This window comes from Chiroxiphia lanceolata, chromosome 7 (genome assembly GCF_009829145.1).
Source record: "Chiroxiphia lanceolata isolate bChiLan1 chromosome 7, bChiLan1.pri, whole genome shotgun sequence".
Lineage (NCBI taxonomy): Eukaryota > Metazoa > Chordata > Aves > Passeriformes > Pipridae > Chiroxiphia > Chiroxiphia lanceolata.
Window position 1 is genome coordinate 29,838,821 of NC_045643.1, and position 24,559 is coordinate 29,863,379.

General features: G+C 44.9%; 2 protein-coding genes across 3 annotated transcripts in view; both read left to right on the forward strand.

Moving 5' to 3' along the window:
• Positions 1-7,057, forward strand: part of KALRN (kalirin RhoGEF kinase) — a 506,307-nt gene extending 499,250 nt beyond the window's left edge. Inside the window, exons 62-64 of one of the 2 annotated variants that reach the window (XM_032693924.1) lie at positions 1,322-1,859; positions 2,846-2,901; positions 7,041-7,057. In XM_032693924.1, coding sequence (XP_032549815.1) covers positions 1,322-1,859; positions 2,846-2,877 — 570 coding nt within the window. In that variant the 3' untranslated portion in view covers positions 2,878-2,901; positions 7,041-7,057. Of the gene's footprint in view, positions 1-1,321; positions 1,860-2,845; positions 7,015-7,040 lie in introns of those variants that run through there. The other variant, XM_032693927.1, reaches the window with a different exon arrangement.
• A 441-nt stretch (positions 7,058-7,498) lies between these two features.
• Positions 7,499-13,654, forward strand: UMPS (uridine monophosphate synthetase). Its single transcript, XM_032693831.1, has 6 exons — positions 7,499-7,654; positions 7,926-8,079; positions 9,622-10,290; positions 10,984-11,159; positions 12,079-12,193; positions 12,966-13,654. The coding sequence occupies exons 1-6, from the start codon at positions 7,511-7,513 to the stop codon at positions 13,145-13,147; spliced, it is 1,440 nt and encodes a 479-aa protein (XP_032549722.1). The 5' UTR covers positions 7,499-7,510; the 3' UTR covers positions 13,148-13,654.
• The last annotated feature ends 10,905 nt before the right edge of the window (positions 13,655-24,559 follow it).

Genomic DNA, 24,559 nt, shown 5'->3' on the forward strand with positions numbered 1-24,559 from the left:
GTGATAATCCAACTTCAAGGAGATCTTTTCTCATCTCTCTAACCCCAAGGCATGTCAGATGAAGTGATACTTTCATTCTTCTGCTGCCTACTACTGCTACAAAAAAAAATTCCGTTCGTACAGTACCTTATGTGAGAATTAGACACAAAAGGCTAAATCATCCTGGTTTCTTTCTATAAGATTGTTTGTATTTATAGGACCTGTCAAAAAGTAGGTATCACTTGGAGGTAAGAAACTGCACTGAATACTCTGTTTGATCATAAGATACTTACCAGAAACAAGGTGGAAAGCTAATTTTCTGTGACCTATTTACAGTTCTTCTGAATGAGGGATGCTAAATAAAGCACCTTCTGTTGCTAAGTGGGAAGCAGGAAATGCACTGGCAGTGACAGCAGACATAGCCATGGACTGTGTTGTCCCAGGATCCAGCTCAAGGACGTGTTGATTTTGTTGATGCAGACTGCACAAGAGAAGAGCAAGCAGAGACTGGAACAGCAGTGTAGTGAACTTTGCTTTACATATATATATAGCCATGAGGCAGCAGTAAAATATGAATGAGGATGAGGGAGAGAAAAAGGGATCTAGAGAGTGTGCAAGAAGTAAATTCAGAAATCGTCTCAGAGACAACAAAGGAAGGAAAATTCATGTTAAGTCCCCAGAGCAGAGTGTGTAGGCACTGCTCAGCACCTCTCACTGAGAGAGAGACCTAAAATACTAAAACAGAGAGAAAACCAACTGGGATGAAATGTAATTGCACCCTGGCCTGGAAAGCGTGATTGTGTCCTGGTGTGTAAAAGTGAACACTGGCAGCTCCATTCATGTCAACTGACAGCAACAGTAATGGCACACATGACAGTCCTTCCCAGGATGTGTGGTAGATGGAGAAAAGTTGAACGTTTACTCCATGAAGAACATTTCTGTTACAAGTTACACACACTTACTTAGCCAGTTGTCATATGAACAAATGGAATTTAAACTACTTAGAGATACACAAATCTCATCAAAGTTTAAAAATCTGTCAGTGCTCTTAATCTGTAGAGATTAGTTTGGGAAAATAAACTGTAAGTATTTAGGACAAAGTGCAAAATCCCAGCGTGTTGCCCTAGTGCAAAAGAGGATGCTGTCATCACAACTTCAGCGCTGATCTGAATTTAGAGCAAACAGCAGCTGAGCTGGTTCTTTATCATTCACTCCCCTGATCTCTACCTTACATGTCTGATTAAATGTGAGTTTTGATTGGCTATTAAACCTACATGAAACCTACACATTTTATTTGCCAAAATATAGTACAATTAAGTTTGTATTATTGTATTTTCAACAGCCAGAAAATCTGCTCATTGATTTAAGAATCCCGGTACCTCGCGTCAAGATCATTGATTTGGAAGATGCAGTTCAGATCACAGGTCACTACCATGTCCACCACCTCCTTGGAAACCCAGAGTTTGCAGCTCCTGAAGTTATCCAAGGCCTTCCTGTCTCCCTTAGCACAGATATCTGGAGCATTGGTGTCCTCACCTATGTCATGTTGAGTGGTGTCTCTCCATTCCTGGATGAAAGCAGAGAGGAGACTTGTATCAATGTGTGCAGAGTAGATTTCAGCTTCCCACACGAGTACTTCTCCGATGTGAGTCATGCTGCCAGGGATTTCATCAACGTCATCCTCCAGGAAGACTTCAGGAGAAGGCCGACGGCAGCCACTTGTTTACAGCATCCGTGGCTGCAGCCACACAATGGCAGCTATTCCAAGATGCCACTGGATACCTCCCGCTTGGCCTCCTTCATCGAGCGCCGCAGGCACCAGTACGACGTGCACCCGGTCCCCAGCGTCAAGAGTTTCCTGTTGAGCAGGCTGAACCCAGGCACGTAATTCCTCTATCCCTGGGGTCCTACGCTGCTGGTCCTGAGGCAGGAGCGCCAGGAGCAAGCAGGCACCAAGCAGATCTGTCTGTACATAGCCCTGTATTTGGTGTTTGCATTTCACCTGGCTTCCCCAGCTGCAGGGTGCAGACCACTGCAGAAGTGGCAGTACCTGGGACCAAGGAAAGGGGGGAACAGCAGCAGGGATCCGCTCCCTCTCTTGGGGCACATGGTATTGTCACATCCACTGCCAAAAAAGGACTGCAGGAAGCAAACACCAACTGGAAACGAGAGCCAAAATTGCAGTTGCCTTAATCTTTGTGAGGCAGCCTTATAAGAAATCCTCTTGATCTTGCTGAACTGAATTCAAAATGTACAAGAGATTAGGAGTACGGTAGTAGAGGGGAGTGAGACCAGGCTGACCTTAGCACGTACTGCAGAACCAGACCGGTCAGTTTTTGCTGAAATCATTGCAAGCCTGCTCCAGGTTAACAGACAGACTTTTCATGCCCCATATGCCCAAGTCTGCCATGATTTTAGTGGGGACTTTGCCTGCGTAGGACATGCAAGATCAGGCTCTAGTCACTGCTGGATCAGCTCCCGTGGTGGCGTGGCTTAGGTACACTCCTGTGGCGTGGTAATGCTCAGACCAAAATCCTCCGTTAATCCTTGGGCTTTCTGCTGTGTCAAGTCAATGTGCAGCACCTTTTGCAGCTATGATTAAGGCAATGAATCACTGGAGCATATAGCTGGTTCTGACTAAGCACAATGGGACTATGATGGGTTTTTTTAAAAGCATTTTATACACATTGTACAGAAATCTTTTGCAAAACCTGTGCATTGAGAAAAGGCTGAGTCCAATTTTTGCAGTATCTGTAAACTAGATGATGATGATGATAATTTTTTTCTATCACAGGTTTTCAGTATACATATATTGTATCATATATATAAATATATATAAATATAAAGGTTACTGTTCCATTTCTAGTTTCAGAATTGCTCGTCCCAAAGTCCATCTGAGCCTTTCAGAGTGCAGTAGGAGTGGTGAGTTCATTCTTGTGCTTACAGCTTGAAAATCGTTTTCAATGTTCTAAAGTGTGTCATTTGTTTCATTTCCAAACTTGTAAATATCTCTCAGCCACCATTAGCACCTCATCACCAAAGCATTTGTGAGGATATTTTTATGTCCAAAGCCTACTTTGTAATAATAAAAAAAAAATATTCACAATTAAAACATTTCTCTCTTGCAAGCCAAGTTGCAACATCATCATATTGATGTTACAGTGACGGAGCCAGCCTTAAGTATAACCAACACAGGGAGTCTGCAGTGACAAATTAGCAGTTTGTAGGCTGGCCAAATCCTCCTCTCCAGCAGTGGGACTGGGAGGGGAAACACCTCCCCGGCTGGGGCTTCCCCATCCTACTGCCATACCACCATAGAGATCCACAGCCTCTCGGTTTACCGTCAAAGAGATTTATTTTTTTTCCTCTGGCATGTGAGGACTTTGTCTCGGTGCTGAGTGCAGTTGCTGTGCCTGTAGTGGGATGTTACCAAAGGTTTTCCTAAGGAAAAGGGCTTGATCTGACCACGTGTGCTCAGTATAGACTCTCTTGTTGGTGCAAGAGTCAAATTTGATTTACTATCCAAGTAACTGTACTGTGAGCCTGCATGAGCAAAAGCTCTCTCTGCCAGCAGGGGGTGGGAGATACACTGTAAGTCCTGTTAAATTCTGAGGGCTCTGATAGCCTCTGATCCACCCCCCAGCTCAGTTTCCTGGCAGGTAGGAGACCTGGCCCTTATCTTTGTGCTTGCTCTATCAATACGTGAGGGTGGTCACTATTTTGCTAGTGGAGAAGAAAGGAGGCACAGCAAAAAAACCCAGTGTTCATGCAATACAAGAACAAACCCTGAGATGGGGGAGTCACAGTAAGAAGGGTGAGCACAGTCAGAAGCGGTGTATGAGGCTTTGTGGCCAAGGGAGAGAAGTCTAATACAGGGAGGAGTTGTGGAAAGGCTTGAAAAAGACAGTGTTCACAGGTTAAACTTTTTGAGTCATATAGAACCTATCTCAGTTCCCCTCTGTAGTGCAGCAGCTGATTTTCTAAGCAACTCAGCAGCACTTCTTAAAAAAGACCAGAGTCTTGTCCTGAGCAACAGTGCAAAGTATGCAATTTCTTAGCAACTGAATACAGACAGCAGTCAAGGGGTGTCTTTAATTAGCACCTGCCTCAGGTACCTTCTCCTACAGGATTGTCTGTACTTCTTCCTATCTGTCAAAACTGGCTCTTTGTACTGTGATTGTGCTGCCCTTAAAAAAATGTTTATGGAAGTGTGGTCTATAAAACCCACAGCTTTTATTAGGCCCATGGGTACAGTTTAAGCCACAGGCTTTCTGCTTGGCATTAATACGAACGAATTCTCATGTATCACATGAAACTTGGAGTTATTTAACATTTTATTTTCCTTCCTCCTGCATTCACATGTCAAACTGCAATAGCAGACACTTTGGATGCACAGTGGGAAAAAGCTGAATTGCTTAAGGAAATATTTAGTCCTCTCATTGCTATCAAATAATAGAAAAGAACACCCAAAAGGCTGAAAGAGATACATGATTAGGTTCTCAGATTCAAAAATGATTCCCTATTGAGAGCTGGAAGTGCTAAACTCTGGAGATTTTGAATGTTGTGGGGTTGCTTTCCTTTGTGGTTTTGCTTTTTCCATATTCACATTAGAGAACTCCTCTTCTTGGGCACCACTCTTCGTACAGCACATTCAAGAGTATTTGAACCTGTTAGAACTTCTAGATAACGTTTGTGATTATCAACCATTCTTGTATTTTGTCTCAAAGATTTCTTTTGCCTGAATAATGTCAAGTTGACATGCAATGCTGCCATATGATAGATACAGAGGAAGTATTCTGAGCTTGCCCTTTTGAGGTCTTTCTCAGCCAATCTGTGGCCTCTCTACAGATCCTACAGGTGCTGTAACTCTGTTGTAAACTGTAACTTTGTTGTAAAAAGATTACAAAGCTCAGTAAGTAGGCCTGGAGTGCACCCCCTGGGTGAGAAGCACCACAGCCAACTCCCTGTGCACCTCCGACTAGAGGATTTTTTGGTGCATGAAATATTGCCTGTAGCAAACACAGGGAAACACATTTTCTCAATAAAACTCCGTCAGGCCTTTACAAAGCTCCCCAGACTGAGCTGACTCTGAGGGGAAGATTTCTGCCTGCAGCTGTACCACTCCGGGTGTTCCCAAGACAGCCAAGTGAAGGTGTGGTGGGAGCTGCACTCTTTAGCTTCTGCAGCAGCTCCAGACCAGCCAGGATGACCAACAGGAATACTGGCAACGGCGCACCACGAGCTCCGTGCAGCCACCACCTTCAGACATCTCCACAGTGCTCCTACCCTGCTCTGACACCAGTGTTGCTCACAGTGTTCCCTGGCGCTGGGCTGGGTGACAGGAAGGTAGCAGGTGCCAGTAAACAGAGCCCAGAGGACATGATGACATGGGGTGCTCTTTATTTAAGACAGCTGCATTTAATGAATGTGTCTGGCAATGAGATTTAAACTAACTGGCCTCTCTCCACTTCACTTGGAACAGCCTGGCCAGGACATTTGACTCTTAGCCATCGAACAGGGATTCTGATGGCCCATGTAACACTGTCAGCTTCCATCAGGTGTCTGAAGACCTTGCTGTCCTGTGGGAGAGCCCCCCTCCCCACCACACTGCCAGGCCCCCTACACATGTTACTACAGGGATGAAACACAGCCAGTCCAGGGTTCTAGACTTTATTTTAAAGCAATATAGACTTCCAAATTTAAAAAATTTTCCCACCTACACCAACAAATTTTGTTTATTCTTACTACCCCTTTATTTTAAAAGACTCTATTTTTTTTTAGTAACAATCATCTTTAAAAGCATTTTACTGGTAAACTGAGTTAATGCTGAGACAAAGTCTGTGCCTTCAACTGACCCGTACAAGTGCTATGGCTTCAGTGGACTTCATTAGCATTTCTGATGATGCTATTAGGCCTTTGTTACAAAGACTGTGCATAAAGGTTGAATGCAGAGACACACATCTGACTATGTATAACCCTGTTTTAATACCCTTGCAATGGGGGGACTGCATCCAGTAACCTGGGATACTATAAACTTCAGAGACAGATATAAAGGCTATTCTGTATATAAAGGTCTAACAGATAATTAACATGTACAGGTGCTAACCACCTGGTTTTGTTTCAGTTCCTTTCACTGCAGAGATGGATTCTCCACTAACACAGGGCTCGGATTAATTCTCCAGCTCGTTTGTTCATGTCCCATCAGAAAATGGTGCTTTCCCAAGGAAACAAAATAAAATCCCATTTTACTAGGCTGACTGCACACTGCCATCAAGTGATGAACTCTTGTTCTGGGATCTGTATAGTGCTGAGTGTTTCCATAGCGTCAGGATGCTGAATGTTTGCTGTAACTGTAGTCTTTATTATGGAGCTAGTGAAAAACCAACATCTTTTCTACTCAAGCCATATTTCACCTTCATGTCCAACTTCTGATGCTGGTGCTTTTACTTCTCTTTCTACCAAACTGTTCAGCACTGCTCTGCCACTGAGGTCAATTTGCTGATTACTTTTGGAAGGCAAATGCAATAGGAAGTGCAAAAAAAAAAACCAGTTAAAAAAATAAATCTATCTCAGACTTATTCACTGAGATCAGAGCAAACAGTTGGAATGTATTGATGCTTTTCAATCTTTGCAACAATCCACCGAAGGAGGAAAAAAAGAAACAGTATTGCTAACAGCTCAGCATTTTCAAGGTGCAAAGTAATTCCACAGCCTTAATTATTTCAGTGTATTGCTGGTCTGCCTTAAGTGTACCTTCAGTTTTATTGCGGATTTCATTTTGTATGCACACAATGTTGGTTTGTAAAGGCAGGTTTGTAAATATTTCCTTTGTAAGTCTAATCACTCATGTGTACCGTTGTGAGGTGACTACTTGCTGTCCCATGTTGTTGTTACTATACTGCAGTATATATGATCATCTACAGATGTAGCTTCGACCTGTACATCTTCTGTCCTATAAATAGAGTATACTAATGACTCCGTTTCTGGGCTTTTTTGATTAAATAAAATTATTCGGAGAAGACCGGGTCAGTCTTATTTCACTTGTATGGCATCTTTCTGAGGCCTTCACGGCTCAGGGCTGGCTGATGCCTTTATTCAGCTCATCTTTTTCGGAGGGATCTCACAGGAAACCAGCGCCGAGGACCGTCACTCAGCGTGGCTGCATCCACCCAGCGGCCTTTTGGGAGTCACCCCGAGAGAAACGCGGCGAGAAACTCTCGGGCCACATCCAACCCTCCCCGCAGCGGCGGTTTCTGCTTCCCTGGGGAATGGGGTGACGGGAGAACCTGAAATCGCTGCGCGGCGTGGGGTGGGGGGCCGGGCCGGGATGGCGCGGGCGTGGGGAGATGGGCGCGGGGAACCCGGGCTCTGTGCGGGGCTGGTCCCCACGGCGCGGACACATGCGGGGATGCGCGGACACATGCGGGGATGCGCGGACACATGCGGGGATGCCCGGGCCCGCCGGGGTCGGGGGTGTGGCCGCCCCGCGCTCCTCCCGCTGCTGCATCACTTCCCTGCGCCGGGCCGGGCGATGGCGGCCGCGGGGACCGTGGCGGTGGCCTTGAGCGGGGCGGGCGCTCTGCGCTTCGGGCACTTCGTGCTCAAGAGCGGCCGCGCCTCTCCCGTGTACCTCGACCTGCGCGGCCTCGTATCCCACCCGCGCCTCCTCCGGCAGGTGCGGGGCCGGGTGTCTGTCCCCGGGGGGCCGGGGGTGTCTGTCCCGTGCGGGGTGACGGGTCTCCTACAGCTCAGGGGGGAGAGGGAGACCTGGGAGCGCTGCTCTCCAAGGAGCCCTTCCCGGGGCCGGGCTGTCGGATCGCGGTGGGAACAGCGGTTCTCAACTCATGTAAAGGAGCGAGGTTTTCATTGCTTCCCGCGGTAATGCATTGGTTTAGTCACTTTCACGCCCGCCCGATTTTAAAAAGCGTTTGATTTTCCTTTTTCAGGTTGCGGATCTCCTCTTCCAAGCAGCCAAAGATGCGGGTCTGGAGTATGATTGTGTGTGTGGCGTTCCATACACGGCGCTGCCGCTGGCCACAATTATCTGCTCAGAAAATCAGGTCCCGATGCTCATACGGAGGAAGGAAGCAAAAGACTACGGTAAAACCATCAAATCAAGACTTTGTGTCAACTTGCTGTCTTGTTTGGGAAATTACCTTATATATTGGTGATTGTTTTGTTATGTACAGCATTTCGGTTTAAGGTTATTTAAAAAGCAGCTCCTTTTCACCCTAAAGCATACTTCCTACAGGTCCCAACCTGATCAGACTCTCAGCTGGTTGCCAACTAGGCTGCAGCTTGAATCCTGCTGTAGTAGGTTTGGAGAGTCTTGAAGGGTGTTTTCTGTTTCTTTGGGTTTGTTTGTAAGGGGTTTCTTTTGTTTGTTTGTTTCTATTCTTTAGCAGTGTCTCTTTTTTTTCTCTTAGCCCATTACTGTGGTTCTGGGTTAGTGGCCTCTTCCAGAAACGAGGATTTATAACTCACATTCTCTAACATGCTGAGCAGAACTTTTTGCATATTGACTCCAAGAAGAACCTTTCTAGTCCCTTCTTCATTTATTTCTCAAACCGCTTTTTCTTTAATTTTCCTGTGGTCCTGTAATCAGTAGGCCGGGTTAGCAGCAGTCCCTTCTCTACCCAATGAACCATTGATCTGATTTTGATAAAGGAAGAGAGGACTGAAGCATTAACCTGCCATATAACTGGATTTCTACGTGTGATAAGAGCTGTCCTGTTCCAACAGCATGTAATTAGAAAGTACGCTTGTCAAGACTAAATGCTACTTCTGTGTCAGGCAGTGGGCCAGGCATGGAAACATTTGCTTTTCCTTCTTGTGAAGCACAAGCCAGTTGTGACAGCAGTTAACTGCCTGACACAAAGTTTCTGGTGTCGTACCGATTGCAAAGCTGTACATGTGCTTGTTCTCTAGGCTGCCATGGTCTAAGCAATGCACTGCATAATGTTCTCCTGCTGCTCTATGCTTCCTGGGAAAGCCAGGCATCCTTTGTTGTTTCCCTCCAGGAGGCCTTTCATGGATGTGTGCCTGTTGTTAGTTAAGACAAAGGCATTTGGGGCTTTACTTCTTCTCATTGTTTAAACAGGCATATTGAGTACAGAATGCTGTCTGTGGAAAATAGGAAACATGCTAAGGAGTGCCAATAACTCGGCTGCTTTAAACATGTTTTAAATAACAAGAAAATAGTTCTGTAATTCTGAGTTTTCAATTCATGACAATAATAAACTTCCGAAGTCATTCAAACGTTTGAATCTGTGCTGTTAACAGTGTGTCAGTTTTGTTAATAGAATGTAACTTCTGGAAACATAAAGTAGTATTTTAGGAGCTTGGAAAAGTAACAATCCTTATTAATCAAATTACAGATAAGCAACTGAGCTGTGGTAAGAATTGTGATAACTAGGATGACATTCTAATAAACAAATTGCCTCTCCATACTGACAGTGAATGTGAAATTCCTAATCTCTCGAAGTCCAGTTCCACTGGAATTCAGGATACGCTGTAGTGTATGCTTGTATGTGGAACAAATATGATCTTTATTTTAGCACAGCAAGTTAAAGTTGTAATACTTTTAAGGTTTTTTGGGTCTTTTAAACTTTCTTGATGGAATGTTTGCTTTTTATTTTTAAGGTACTAAGAAGATGGTAGAAGGCACCATTAATCCGGGAGAGACATGCCTGATCATTGAAGATGTGGTAACAAGTGGATCCAGTGTACTGGAAACTGCAGAAGTTCTTCGGAAAGAAGGATTAAGAGTCACAGATGCCATAGTGCTGTTGGACAGGGAGCAGGGTGGGAAGGCTAGGTTAGAGGAACATGGAATTCACCTACACTCTGTGTGTACCTTGTCTGGGGTGTTGGAGATTCTCCAGCAGCAGGGAGAAGTGGCTGCTGAGATGGTTGAAAAGGTGAAGGAATTCATTCAGGGAAATGTGTTTGAGTCAGTGGCTCAGAATGGTCCTGCTCCTGTGAAGAGACTCTGTAAGGAGCTGAGCTTCAGCGCTCGTGCCCAGCTGCCAGGGGTGCATCCTGCTGCAGCCAGGCTTCTCATGCTCATGGAAAAGAAGCAAACAAACCTGTGCCTTTCTGCTGATGTCACTAGCTCTAAAGAGCTGCTGCAGTTAGCTGCCATCCTGGGCCCCAGCATTTGTATCCTGAAGACTCATATAGACATCTTGAATGATTTCACCCCAGAGGTAGTAAAGGAGTTGAGAACCCTTGCAGACCAACACGAATTTTTGATTTTTGAAGACAGGAAATTTGCAGACATTGGAAACACAGTGAAACATCAATATGAAGGTGATTAACATCAACCTTGATTTACTGTTACTTTGCTGCTGGTGTGTGTAACTGCAGTGCTGGCACAGGTTGCCAGGAGAGAGTGTGGAATCTCCAGCTTTGGAAAAGACTCAAGGGGTCAAGGGCCTGAGCAACCTGATCTAGCTTTGAAGTTAACCCTGCTGAGAGGGTGTGACTTCCTGAGATCCCTTCCAACCTAAACCTTTTTATGAATCTGTAGTTGTGCTCAGTAAGTACTCCTGAGCAGTTGTCTCCTGTGAGAAACTGCAGCCTGGCTTCTTAAGGCAGCCTGCTATTATTGTGTGCTTGTTACAGCTTTCATTTGACATTGGATCTGCAACTGTAGAACTGCTTTTCTCTTTTGCTGATCCTTATGTCCCATATGATCTGCATACTGTCTGGGAAGATAGCACCTGTGACAGTGGATTTCTAGGCTACCATAAATGTCTCAGTGAACACTAAAGGTGAGATATTAGCAAGTGTTTGTGACAAGTAAACTGAGGGGTTACACTTTGTGGTTATCAGCTATCAGAACTGTCTGATGAGACTGAACTTGCAACTGTCAAGCTTCAGTAGTAAAACTGTCTTTAAAAATGTGAGTGATTTAGGGTGCAGCTGGTTTTGTTTAACTTGTGTTTCCTGTTTAACAGATTTCTGGTGACTCTGTCCATGTCTTCCTCTCCCTGTTCTCAGGTGGTGTGTTCAGAATCGCCTCCTGGGCAGACATCATTAATGCCCATGTGGTTCCAGGCTCTGGAGTTGTGAAGGGTCTGAAGGAAGTAGGTCTTCCTCTCCAGCGTGGCTGTCTCCTGATTGCTGAGATGAGTTCCCAAGGGTCACTTGCAACGGGTGAATACACAAAAGCTGCAGTAAGTAGGCAGACTTGCTTCAGGTTAAAAGCTTGTAAAGTGTGACACGGAGTTTTTATGTGCTTCTAATATTTGCACTTCCAAAAGTCCCTCCAGCTCTAACTGTTATAGGTGTTTTTTCCTTGGAGATTCAGGAATCTGACAGTGTGGTGGTTAAAGGTTGCAGCTGTAAGCTAGTGATGTGAGGTGGTCAGAGTTCACACTTGGAATTGTAGTAAACATGCCAAGTTTGCTATTAGCAGCCCCTCTCTTTTTTGTTTTTCTTTCTTTTTGTTTTTTAAGCAATGTTCTAACTAAGCATAATTTCTAATTAGTTTAAATTCATTCACTGTAGTATTTATAACATAGAAAGAAACATAACATTCCCTTTCCTGACAGAGAGGTGAGTATGGGCACTGAAGGAGAAAATGAGGCTGCACACACAGAGTTTGATTTCAGCACTTGTCCACCAACCCTTTTTGGTGTTCCCCTTTTAATTCATATTCTCTCATAAACAGCATTTGGTGTTTTAGTTAACCGAAATTCCCAGGATCGTCCCAAACCATGTGCCATGATCCCACACATTCACACTTGCATCGTGTGGTGGCTGCGTTCAGCCACGGGAGAAAAACACGCGCTTATCAGGCAGGCTGGTTAAAGTGGTTTTCCACTTTGAGACATAACATTCTGTTTCTCAAAGCACTTAGCCAAGGTCGATCCTCCCATTTGATTCCAATTAACTAAATGCAGGTGCAGAGTGACTCAGCTTGTTCCCACAGGTGAGTCAGCTCTGGGTGACTCTACACTGGTAATGCAAGAAAAGGTGTTTCAAACCCCTGCCTTGCACAGCTTAGTGTGTCAAAGGGTGAATGAGAAACAGATTGCTAGTCCAGCTGAATTTTAGGTATATCACTTGTAACTCTTCACTGATCTTCTTCAGGTACAGATGGCTGAAGACAACTCAGATTTCGTTTTTGGATTCATATCTGGATCTAGAGTTAGTAATAAACCGGAATTTCTTCACTTAACCCCAGGGGTGCAGCTGCAAACTGGAGGTAACTTTTTACAGGAGTGATCTGGCCTTCAGTGAAAAAGTGGTTTCTGAAGAGAATTTAGTTGCTGATTCTCTGTGGGAGGAGTCTGTTTGCCACTAAGGGCTGTCTTTCATATTTCTGGGTATGCTGATCCCTTTCCTGGGAGCTCTGAAAGGCAACCAGCAGGCTACACAGCCTTCTTTCTTGTTTTGAGGTCCATGCATACCATAAAGCACAGTCCTGAAAACACGTGAAATGTCTTCAGATAGGTGTTAGATTAGATGTTAAACTACTGAGTAGTAGAAAAAAAAATACAACAAATACAGAAGTTCAGCTGTAAGACTTGTAACTGACACAGATGCGCAGTATCAATGAATTGAAAGTCTTCTACTGACTAAACAGGTTATCACTGAAGCAGATAGGGGAGATATGTTTCTCTGCAGTACTTAATTCTTGTGAAACCTAAAGTGAAGTCACAAGCTTTTACATTAATGTTTGGGGAGTTTGCCTGTTTTAAGAAGGCTGAGGCTCATTTCAGTAATCCTGATCTGTACTTCTTTGTGTAACTGCTCCATCTGTTCTGATTGGTAAATCATGAAAAAGGAGGGTGCTGGCTGTCAAATTTGATCTGTGTAATAGTATTTGTTGGGTGGTGACAGAGTTTCTAGTTATGTTTGTGGGTTGTTAGGATTAGAGTTGGAACAGCATACCTGTTCTCTGTTCCAGCATGTCTTTGAAGATTTGTAGTAGATATGGTTTTGTACAAACTAAAAAAAAATGGTGTCTGTTTCAGGTGATAACCTTGGACAGAAGTACCTGAGCCCCAAGGAAGTTATTAGTGAAAAAGGTTCAGATATCATTATTGTGGGACGTGGCATCTTGTCAGTTCCAGACCGCCTTCAGGAAGCAGAGAAGTACAGGATGGCAGCTTGGGAGAGCTACTTGAGCAGGCTTGGTGTTCGTGCAGAAGATTGAAAGCTGGACACTCCTAGTCCATAAACACAGCTGATGGACCTGCAGCCACCATGAGAGTTCCAGCTAAAACATCAATACTTCAGCCTGTAAAAAACTGCCCTTTTGGAGAAAAATCTGTTACTAAGTTTTTTTAATTGTACACACACAGATCAAGTTGTACTTGCTATGGTTGTTTTTTAATATTTGAGTTTAAGAACCCAAAACTTCATGACCAATCTTTAGCCTTAGTAGGCTTTCTTGTTTGAAAAATGTTGCACAGAGCACTCCAAGGGTATTTGGTTGGCTGTTGTTGCCTTTGTTTCTTTTCTCCACCCTCAAATTCCTTCTGGCTCTGGAAACAGTATTTTGCTGTTCTTCATAAACTTCACCCTCACACCTGACCTGCTGCCTCATTTTCACAGGTTTATTCAGCTCTGCTGTTTCCAAGGAACAAGTATAGGTTTTAATGCTGTACTGTGAAATTGAGTTATGTGTTGTTTAATAAATACCTTTTTTGCTACTGTTTTCCTATTACTTGCTTTGCACTCTTCCTTCTGTGGCAATATGAAGTACTGTTTTCAGAACCCCAGTATCATAAAAAAATCAATCTGGTATGTTTGTGACTACAGGAATTATCATGGTTCTGTTTACAGGAGCTGCAAAGAATTTGTCAGAGCAGTTAGTTGTTGTGTGCTTAATTACAGTGGAGCTGTTGATTCCTCTAATGAGAAACAAAAATGTACTTTGTTGACTTTTTGTGACAATAGGTGGAATACTTCCAGGATTTGCTTTCCACTCTTTGTGGTGAATAAGGAGAAGCAGAAATATCTTGTACAATTGGTTTTGATTAGAAAGTAACCTAATGTATATCTAGCATGTACGAGGTGCAGATTGATAGAATTTTCATCCCTCTCAAGAAGTCCAAATGGTGATGCAGTTCTAGACTGTTGCTGTTCCAAAGCACACAGAGAAAGCTGAGTTCTTTTGTTAATACACTTTTCTGTAGACTAGGGTCAACTGTAGTGAGAAGAGGGTTTTTGTCATTACTGCTGAACTTTCCACCAAGTCTTTCAAAATAGGAGAGTGGAGGGGTTTTTTTGACTGGATTAATCTATACAGTGTCTAAGACTGGGGGAGACCAGCTTGGATCTGAGGGCTCTGCCTTATGCCTCTTGTATTAGTGTCACTGTTCCCTGTTCAGTTTAGAAACACAACTGAACGATTTCGTGCTGCCTGAGTGTATTGGGTGGGATGACTTTACCCTTTGACACTCCATGTGCTCTGGAAGTGCCCAACTCCCCTTTGTGACAGGGCTGCTTGTGTGGCTTATGATGGTTATTGTGGAGAAAATGTTAGAACTTTGTGTATGTGTGTGTGTGTTTTATTTTCCTTGGGGCTACCAATTGCTTCAGTAGTCATGTATCATAATTTATGTGGGGAGAACTCCACCCTGGGGAAGATGGAACGTGATGATTGTGTTGTATATTGTTCAGACGCCCTGCAACAGTTAGTCAGTCAGGATATTTCACATCTGCTTCTAGGAAATTCCAGTCCTCCAAAGTGAACAGAGGATTTGGGATTTGTTTGCTTTCTCATTATCATGGCCTTGAGGCCTGTAGCAGAAACAAAACTTTCTCACGTAAACTATTTTGCAGTAAATTACTTTTTCCACCAGAGGGAGCTGAGACACTGTTTTTCAGGAGCGTTGAGGTCCTCCTGGCTCTTTTACAGCTAATAGTTTCCAACGATGATACCACCTCTAGATATCCTTAAGATGAAAAAACATCTGGTTTTCAACTAGTCATACCCTTGCTGTTTTTCAAACATTTAATATGCATTTAAATATCATATGAAAAGATAAAACAGTAGTCTAAAACTCATTTAAAACAGTAGTTTATCCAAGAGCTGCCTCAGGCAGAAGCTCAGCACTGTGTTGTTGTAGGCTTGCTTTTACAGCGCAAGCAGAATTTCATGAGTTCAGTATTTTCCACTAACTCTGCTGAATTGTGTTTGAGTGTGTGGCTGATATTCACACAGCTAAATCCCTGAGCAGGCTCTTTGGAGAGCTAGTTTATCAGACCTCTAGCTGAAAAAATAGCAACTGGATTTGGAAAGAGGGAGGTGATCTAATATCCAGTCACTTCTAGAGGATACGCGCAACCTCTTGCTTTACAAAACAAGTTCTGAGGAACGGATCAATTGGGAAGCTTCATTTCACAGTCCTTCTTTGTGCAGTCCAGAAAAAACTGTATTCTGGCACTTCATTTGACACCAATGCTGCAAACATTTCAATTAGTAAAACAAAAACCTGTTACCTCCTATATGCATTCTCCTGTCAGAATGATTATAGTAAACAAGTGTGTGCACTTCCTTTGAGGCACCTGAAAGTGATTAAAAATCCATTTCAAATTAAGAACAAATGTTAATTTCCTTGCTTGCCCCTGCTGTTCACAGTCACTGCATAGTTCCTGCTGTTGGTCCCAACTGTTCCTAACATGGGAACTAGGTCACAATTTACAAAACTCATTTGCATCATAATATATGAATCTGAAAGTCTCACAGTTCTGTGATCTGATTGAGTCTGTGGTAGAGGCATAAGGCTATCTGTAAGTTGCTGGGTTTAATATTATCTGGCAAGTAGGCATTTATATGAAATTGTGATTCTTAATCCACTCTGGAATATGGTTTATAACAGAATAATTAAAGGATATCACACTTTTCATAGTGAAATGCTTGCAGCAGAAAGCAGGCTGTCTTTCTGCAATTTCTGAGCAGCAGTTTCTGAGGTCTCTTAGAGGGACCAACACAAGCTGGAACCACTAAGGAATTGTTACATAGCTTTTGATATTTGTACATAAAGTTCACTCTGTCTCCCTGAGGTTGTGGGTATCTGTGTCTAGCACAAGGAGTGTTGTGTCAAGAGAACCCAGCCTGGGCACTTTAATCAGTATAACTGCGTAAGAACAGTGCTTTACTTGGACTTAAAATTCCTGCGAAATCTTGATAAACCCAGCGCTGAATTAAAACCAGCCAAGTTAAAACTTTTGTCTTTAAAAGTATGATTTGTATGTCACAGTATCAACATTGCTTTATTAACCAATAACTGACAGGTCACATTTTAGTTTCCATAGCCTTGTCTACAAAAATTTATTTGAGACTTAATCCCAGAAAAATAACTGAATCACTTCCTATGTGGAAAGCCTGTTGCTGTGGATTTTTTTAGTAAGAGACACAAACATGGCATTTAGGGAATAGCATCAAAGGAATGTGAAAGACCCAGAGGAAGTTTGTTTCCAGATCTGACTTTTGGAGGTCACTGTTTCAGGGAATGGTCTGTTTTGGAAAGCTTGTAACTGGGCTGTGGGCTAGACGGGTTGGATGGTTTGTTTGTTTGTTTGTGATCACACTGGTGGTTCTTGTTTGGCCTGTACCACTGTGACAAGTACAGCTTCCAAGTTCGAACGCTGTAGGAAATTAAAACTCAGCCTGGTGCCTTCTCCAGCTTCAGGTTTTCCTCTAACTCCTTTGGCAGGCATTTGCAGGCTGGGAGAGGAGACCTTGCCTGTGTGTCTGGGTTGACTTTATCCTCAGTCCTGGTTCTGTTTCTGCATGACCCATGTGCTTCTCCGAACATTTTCCCGTTAGCTGGTGCCAGCCACAGTCAGGCTGTGAAAGTGCAGGGCTGTGGTGGAGGCTGTGGCCAGCATGGAGAACAGGAGGAAGCCTGAACAAGGCTGTAACTGCACACGGACTCAGGAACAGAAACATGATGGCATGATGTCATAGGCTGTGTTTAGCCCAAATAGGTATTGCAGGAGGAGAAGCTAAACAGTACAGTCACTTTTGACCCACTCCTGAACAACTAACAGTAGCTATGCAAAAGATACTTTGACAAACAGGACTATTTAGACAGGGAAATTCTGCAGTGTTCCCTGCAAGTGATCATTTCTGCTTTGCTAAGGGGTATCATTTTAGGCTGATGATGGAAACAGCCATAAAGGTGACCTGGTTATAAGGGGGAAAATATTGAACCAAAGAAGATCTCTGCTCAAATACTGACAGAGAAAATGCCTGCCACCCTGGGAAACAGGCCTGGGAACCAGAAGCATCCTTGAGAAGTGCAGCTGGCACTTTTGAAGTGCAGCTAGGTACTGAGAAACCAAAGATATCCAGAGATACCACTGATAAGTGCAAAAACAGTACGGCAACTTATCATCTGGGAAGGCAAAAAAACAACTCTGGAAAAGGAGGAAAACATTCTGAGAAAGGAAGAGTTGGTAACTGCAATTGGCTGTTCTAACTCACAGAACGGAAAAACAGCCTGATAAAACAAAAACTGGTCTGAGAGAATAGAAAACATCACCAGTTATTGGCTATGCCAGGTGAAAAATAGAAATTGGCAGCATCTATTGGCTGTGCCAGGTGGTGGTGCTCCTACACCCCTTTATGTCTCCATGGTATAAAAAGGACTTATTTTTTACCCGAAATGGAGCCTCTTTGCTGCACAGAAACCCTTTTTGTCCATGAGATTTCTTCAGCACAGCAGATCCTCACCAGGGACACCAGGCTGACTCCAGGGACACCAGGCTCCACAATGAGGATCGTCGTCCCCGTGAGACCTCATCCACTATCGGCTAGACCCACTTCTGGAAGGGGTTTGATTGCCCTCACTGCTGGGATTGGTTTGATGAGCACTTGGTACAGGTAACATTTTTGAATATATATCTTTATATAAAGGTCTGCATGTTAGTAATTACTGATAAGTGCATTTCCTGCTTTACTAGTAGTAATTCTGCAGTAATTTGTAATATTGAAATATAGACTTGCTGCTAGTATTGATTGCAGCTGCTGTGGAAATATGTATGTCTGCTTTCTGGTAGTAATTTGTAGTAACTTGTAGAGTAGATATACTTGTTTTGCCAACTGTAACTATAATTGCCTCGATAGTAGTAAACTGTAATGAACAAGAGAACATAGGTAATAAATCCTCCATGTCTCTGTGCATGACAGAGTCAGTCAAACCTACAAACGGTTGCAATCTTTGCATACTCACATACTCTGGGCTGTGGCATTAATTCGTGTAAGAAGTGGGGCTCTGTGATACACGAGTCATGGATGTTTGGGAAAAGGCAGTAGAAGAGCAATGAAAATAGCAAGAGATTTGTGGCAAACTCCTGCGTGAGACAGGGGTAGCGTGTCTGAGAATTGGTTGACTTGAGAAAGGCTGTGAGCTGTGTTTCAGAGGTGGCAGGACACTCAAATGCAAAGCAGAGAACAGCAAGGGGCCCTTCTTTAGGCTTCTCACAGAGGCATCAGAGGCCGTGGGTGCTTTCTTTAACAGTGCTAGGCAGGAACTGGGACCTTTGCAGCAAGCTAAGGATGCAGAAGTGTGAGCAGTTGCCTTTGAATCCTATTGTTTTGTTGCAAACCAATTACTCAGTGAGAAACTAACCTCAGACCTCTGGCTGTACAACAGCTAGAGCAAGAGCCTACACGGCTGGGCTCAGAACAAGATCATTGAGAAGATACAAATACTGAAAACAGAAAACAAGGAGGAGGCTTTGATTCCGGCAGTGGGTCTTCCTCCTCCGCTTCGTTACCCAAGCTTTGTCTGGATAATGCAGCCTCCTTGTACCCTCACATTAAAAATTCCCCGGTACTACTCCAGGCTCATGCTGGGAAGGAAGGTGCTCGCCCACCACCTGAGGGGTCACGATGACCTCTGCAGATTTTAATGATGCTAAGGCTAAGGCAGCTGTCCCTGCAGGACAGCAAAAGCCCCATGAGGACTGGGTGGGGTGGGTGGTGCAGTGCTACCCACTGGGGGCTAGAACTGTGATTCTTCATCAGGCTGAGGCCGGACAGATATTCCTGGCAGGAAGAATATTTCTCCTAAACACTGATGCAGGGACCAGAGTGAATACCTTCTCCCTGTTATTATTGATAATAAATACTGTTACAAGAATGGGGGAACTGCTGAGCTTCTTCTCCTCCCTCTAGTACTCTTGATGGATTTTCTGGCTGGACGATGAGACTGGCTGCTCAGGTTGTCCTTAAGGGACAGGAGCAAGCCCCTGGGACATGATGGCTGTGCCAGCAACAGCAGCAGGGAAAATTCTTGCAAAATGCTGCATCTAGAGTGGCCAAAAAACCTGGCCTTAATGTTATGATATGAAACCTGACACTGGAATGCCACAGTGGCCCAAGGGCTGCAAAATTGACAGTCCTTATGGGGAGGCAACAAGGACAGAGAAGCACTCCCAGAGTGATAGTCTGTAAAAGGGAAGGTCAGGTCAGGGTTATCCAGAGGTTAAAGGGAGCCCAGAGTAAAAAGAATAAGGGACAAAATGCTTGAAATGCTGAAATTAATCAACCTGATGCAAAGTGATCCCCTACAAACAGGACCATGATCTGGAATGGAGACACTTACAGGATCGCCTGCAAGGAACAGGATTCACAGCAGGCTGGTTAGAGGAGATGCCCATGTTTGTCTTGCACAGACTGTGGGACAGACTCAACAGGGGTGGCACCAGCAGCCTCTGGGCAGGGAAGGAGCCATCTCCCCTCAGGAAGCTGCAGAGATCAGTGAGGTCTTGCCTCAACCTCCTTTTCTCCAAACTGGATACACCCAGAGTCTTCTGGAAGCATGCAGAGACTTTAACATCCTTCTTAAATTGTGGGGCCCAAAACCACAGACAGTATGTGATTCAATTGTATTTAATTCTCATTACTGAAATCCCTCCTTACCAATGCTTAAAACTTAATCTACATAGTTAAACCCTCTTTATAACCAATATACAGATTTATATGTTCTCTGTCCTTTAACAGATTACTGTCACGGGCCATGGGCTTCCTCCACTCCTTCAGATGTTCACAAACAGGCTATGACTTGGGCCCCAGCTGTCAAGATGGGTGTTCAGGACAGAAGAATTAATATGTTCGATTGTTGAGCACCAGCACCACATGGTTTGGATCATCACCGCACTCGTCTGGTTCCTTGTGAAACTCACTCTTCCTTGGTTCAGGTAATTTCTGCTGCATTACTTCCTACAACATACATCTCGCAACACAGATTATTTTTCCTCCAAGTAAATATCCTCAAAGCACACACTGGATATCCTCACACTTACACATTACCCACCAAGTACACCCAGATCCTTGAGCAAATACAATCCCATTAATGGATTTACCTTTTCCCATGAGAGCAGCAATCCACTCTGCCTTCCCCAGCCACTTCCCAGTGTGCACCACAGGGACCTTATCTCCTGCCACAGTATGTAGTGGGTTTGTGTGAGCGGGACCAGGACACTTGTTATATCCTCTGGTGTTAACCAGCCAATGGGCTTCTGTTAAACTTGTATTCCAGTGTTTCCATGCCCCATTGCCTAAACCTGTCAACATAGTCTTTAACGGTCCATTATGTATCTCAGTCCTTCCAGAGGCTTGTGGGTATAGGGGATGTGACACACCCACTCAATGCCGTGTTTCTTTGCCCAGGAGTTTATGAAGTTATTTTAGGAATTAGTCTTATTGTCTGACTCAGTTCTTTCTGGGGTACCATGTCACTACATGATGTGCCTCTCCAGGCCTAAGACAGTGTTTCTGGCAGTGGCATGGCTTACAGGATAAGTTTCTAGCCAACCAGTAGTTTGCTTTCACCATGGAGAGTGCTTGCCTTAGTGCATTCGTAGTCCAAAATAGTCATTTTGCCAGGCTTTGCCATATCAAAAACCCAATCACAATCCTTTATTCCAGGGAGATTTTACTCACATGGCTCACTTGATTGCAGCACTTGTTTCACACGCATGCGTGACCTGTATGTTGGCCTCCACGGTCAGGCCCACTTCTCGATCATGAGCTCATCTGTAGGTTGCAACGTTCCCTAGATATCCCAATGCTTCTTGGACCCATCAAGATACAAATAGCTTACCCTTATACTCCCATTACAGGTCCACCTGAGCTACTTGGCAGCCTTGTCTACCCATTTATTGTTTTGGTGTCTTCAGAAGTGTGGCTTTTGGGCATGAGGGCATGGCACACCTTTATAACCATGCTTTTGTACCCAGTCACCAATATCCTGCCACAGTGCAGCAGCCCAGATGTCTTCATGCCTGTGCTCGCAACTGGTCCTTTTCTACTGCTGTAGCCACCCCCATAGAGCATGAGCCACCATCCAGGAGTCAGTATAGAGGTAACACACTGGCCAGTTTACTTGTTCAGCAAGCTCTAGGGCTAATAGGATGGCTTTCACTTCACAGAATCACAGAATATGCTGAGTTGGAAGGGACCCAAAAGTATCATCAGGTCCAACTCTTAGCCCAGGACCCTCCCCAAGAGTCACACCATGAGCCTGGGAGGATGATCTAAATGCTTCTTGAACTCTGTCAGGCTTGGTGCTGTGACCACTTCCATGGGGAGCCTGTTCCAGCACCAATCACCCTCTGTGCGAAGAACCTTTTTCTAATATCCAACCTAAGCCTCCCTATGGTGGGTTGACCTTGGCTGGATGCCAGGTGCCCACCCAGAAGCTCTATCACTTCCCTTCCCAGCTGGGCAGGGGAGAGAGTAAGATGGAAACAACCCTTGGGTTGGGATAAGGCAGTTTATTTAAAGCAAAAAGCAAAGCGGAAGCTTGTGTGTGCCTCCCAATGCTTCCATGTCCCATTACTTAACGCTCTTAACATAGTTTTCAACTGTCCACTATACCTCTCAATCTTCCCTGAGGCTTGTAGGTGATAAGGGATTTGATAGACCCACTCGATGCTATGTTTCTTTACCAAGAGCTTATAAGATCCTTCCGAAAGTGAGTCCCATTATCTGATTCAATTCTCTCTGGGGTCCCATGTCACCACAGAATGTGCCTCTCAAGGCCTAAGATAGTGTTTCAAGCAGTGGCCTGGTTTACAGGATATGTTTCCAGCTAGCCAGTCGTTGCCTCCACCATGGTGAGTTTGTAGCTCTTGCCTTTGCAGACTGTCCTGTATGTGTTGCGTGATTGCACTTAGGATGATCTGCTCCATAACCTTGTCAGGCACTGAGGTCAGGCTGATGGGCCTGTAGTTTCCTGGGTCCTCCTTCTGGCCCTTTTTGTGGATCGGCGTGACATTCGCCAACTTCCAATCATCTGGGACCTCCCCAGTGAGCCAGGACTGTTGGTAGATGATGGAGAGTGGCTTGGTGAGCTCTTCTGCCAGCTTCCTCATCACCCTAGGATGGATCCCATCTGGTCCCATAGACTTGTGAGGATCCAGGTGGCTCAACAGGTCACTAACTGTTTCCTCCTAGGTTACAGAGGGGCTATTCAGCTTCCTGTCTCTGTCTACCAGTTCCAGAAGCCAGTTGTCCTGAGGACAACCTGTCTTACTGTTGAAAACTGAGGCAAAGAAGGTGTTAAGTACCTCAGCCTTTTCCTCATCTTTAGTGACTATGTTTCCCCCCATGTCCAACAAAGAATGGAGGTTTTCCTTGCCCCTCCTTTTGCTATTGATGTATTTGTAGAAGCACTTCTTGTTATCCCTAGCAGAAGTGGCTAGATTGAGTTCATATTGAGCCTTTGTCTCTCTAATTTTCTTTTTACGTGACCTAACTATAGCATAGCCTCTTTCATTTTCTGGTAACTTGTTGTATGGTGGTGCTTTTTGGGCACGAGTCACCTCTTCAGGCAATGCTTCAAAATCTCAGCCTTCTGGCCAGTCCATAATCTCTTCCAGGATTCCTGGGAAATTGGGTTTTCCCATTCGGGCTTGTTGTGAGATCAAAGCTACCCACTTACTCCATGCAGCACAGGTTGCGTGATGTGTTGAGGGAATGTTCCCTTTGAACATACAGTGCAGCACAGGACATGCTTCTGTTCCAAAAACTTCTGAGGCGGCTCGAACCCCCTCACAGGCTGCTAATATCTCCTTTTCAGTTAGAGTGTCGTGGCCTTCTGATCCTCAATAACCCCGGCTCCAAAGCCCTAATGGTCAACTTCAGGTTTCTTCTGGTGTTTTCTGCCAGATGCTCCAGGTGAGACCATGATCCCCAACTGCCGTGTAGAGGATATTTCGCACAGTTGGTCCTGTTCAAACAGGCCCCAGAGCTACTGCACGGGCTATCTCCTGTTTGATCTGCTCAAAGGCCTGTTGTTGCTCAGGGCCCCACTTGAAATGGTTCTTCTTCTGGGTCACTCGATAGAGGGGGCTCACAATCTGACTGTAACCTGGAATGTGCATCCTCCAGATGCATCCGCCTGGGGCTTCCTTTCCCTCTGACTGAGGCAGGAGGGTACCAACCTCTTGGGCTGCCCCTGAGAGCTGAGGTGCTGGCCCATGGGAATGAGGAAGTGCCCAGAGTTTCTTCTACATTTCGAAGTCAGGAGCCATCACCTCTACAGTCTGTGCATCCATCTGCAGGTAATATAATAGCTGCAGCAGTAGCTACCAGGCTACTGGAATATGATGCAGGGGTGCTCTGAACTACCTTCCTCCACATGGCCATTGTGCAAGGGACATCCTCTGGATCTTTAGGGGCGTGTAGTGGATTAATCCTGGCTGGACACTAGGTACCCACTAAAACTTCTCTCACTCCCCTCTGTGACTGGACAGAGAAGAGAAGAAAAAACACCTAAGGATTCATGAGTTGAGATAAGAGCTGAGAAACGTCACTTTCTGATCACCATCACAGGCAAAAGAGACTCAAAATGGGGTTATTAATTGATTTATTACAAACAGGATCAGAGCAAAAGAGTGAGAAGTAAAATAGTCTTAAAAACACCTTCCCTCCACCCCTTCTTCCTTTCAAGTTCTCTCTCCTCCTGCCCAGCAGTGCAGGGGGACGGGGAATGGAGGTTGCGGTCAGTTGTTGTTTCTGCCACTGCTCAGGGAGAGGTAGTCCTTCCCCTGCTCCCGTGGGGTCCCTCCCACAGGAGACAGTCCTTGATGGACCTCTCTGACGTGAGTCCATCCCATGGGCAACGGTTCTTCATGAAACTGCTGTCTCGTGGGTCACTCTTCCATGGGGTGCAGTCCCTCAGGAATTAATTGCTTCAGCATGGTTCCCAAACAGGGCCACAAGTCCTGCCAGGGATCACCTGCTCCAGTGTGGGCTCCTCTTTCCAAGGGCTGCAGGCCCCCAGCAGGACCCTGCTCCATCATGAGCCGCCCATGGGGTCACAGCCTCCTTCAGGTATCCACCTGCTCCAGCATGGGCTCCACCACAGGCTGCAGGTGGGTCTCTGCACCCCGATGATCCTCCATGGGCTGCAGGGGCACAGCTACTCCACCATGGTCTGCATCAGGGGCTGCAGGGGCCTGAGCTCCAGCAGCTGGAGTACCTCCTCCCCCTCCTTCTGCACTGACCTTGGTGTCTGCACTGTTGTTCACGTGTTCTCACTCTGCTCTTTCCCTGCTGGAATTTTCTTCTGCGCAATAACTTTCTGTTCTTAAGTACATT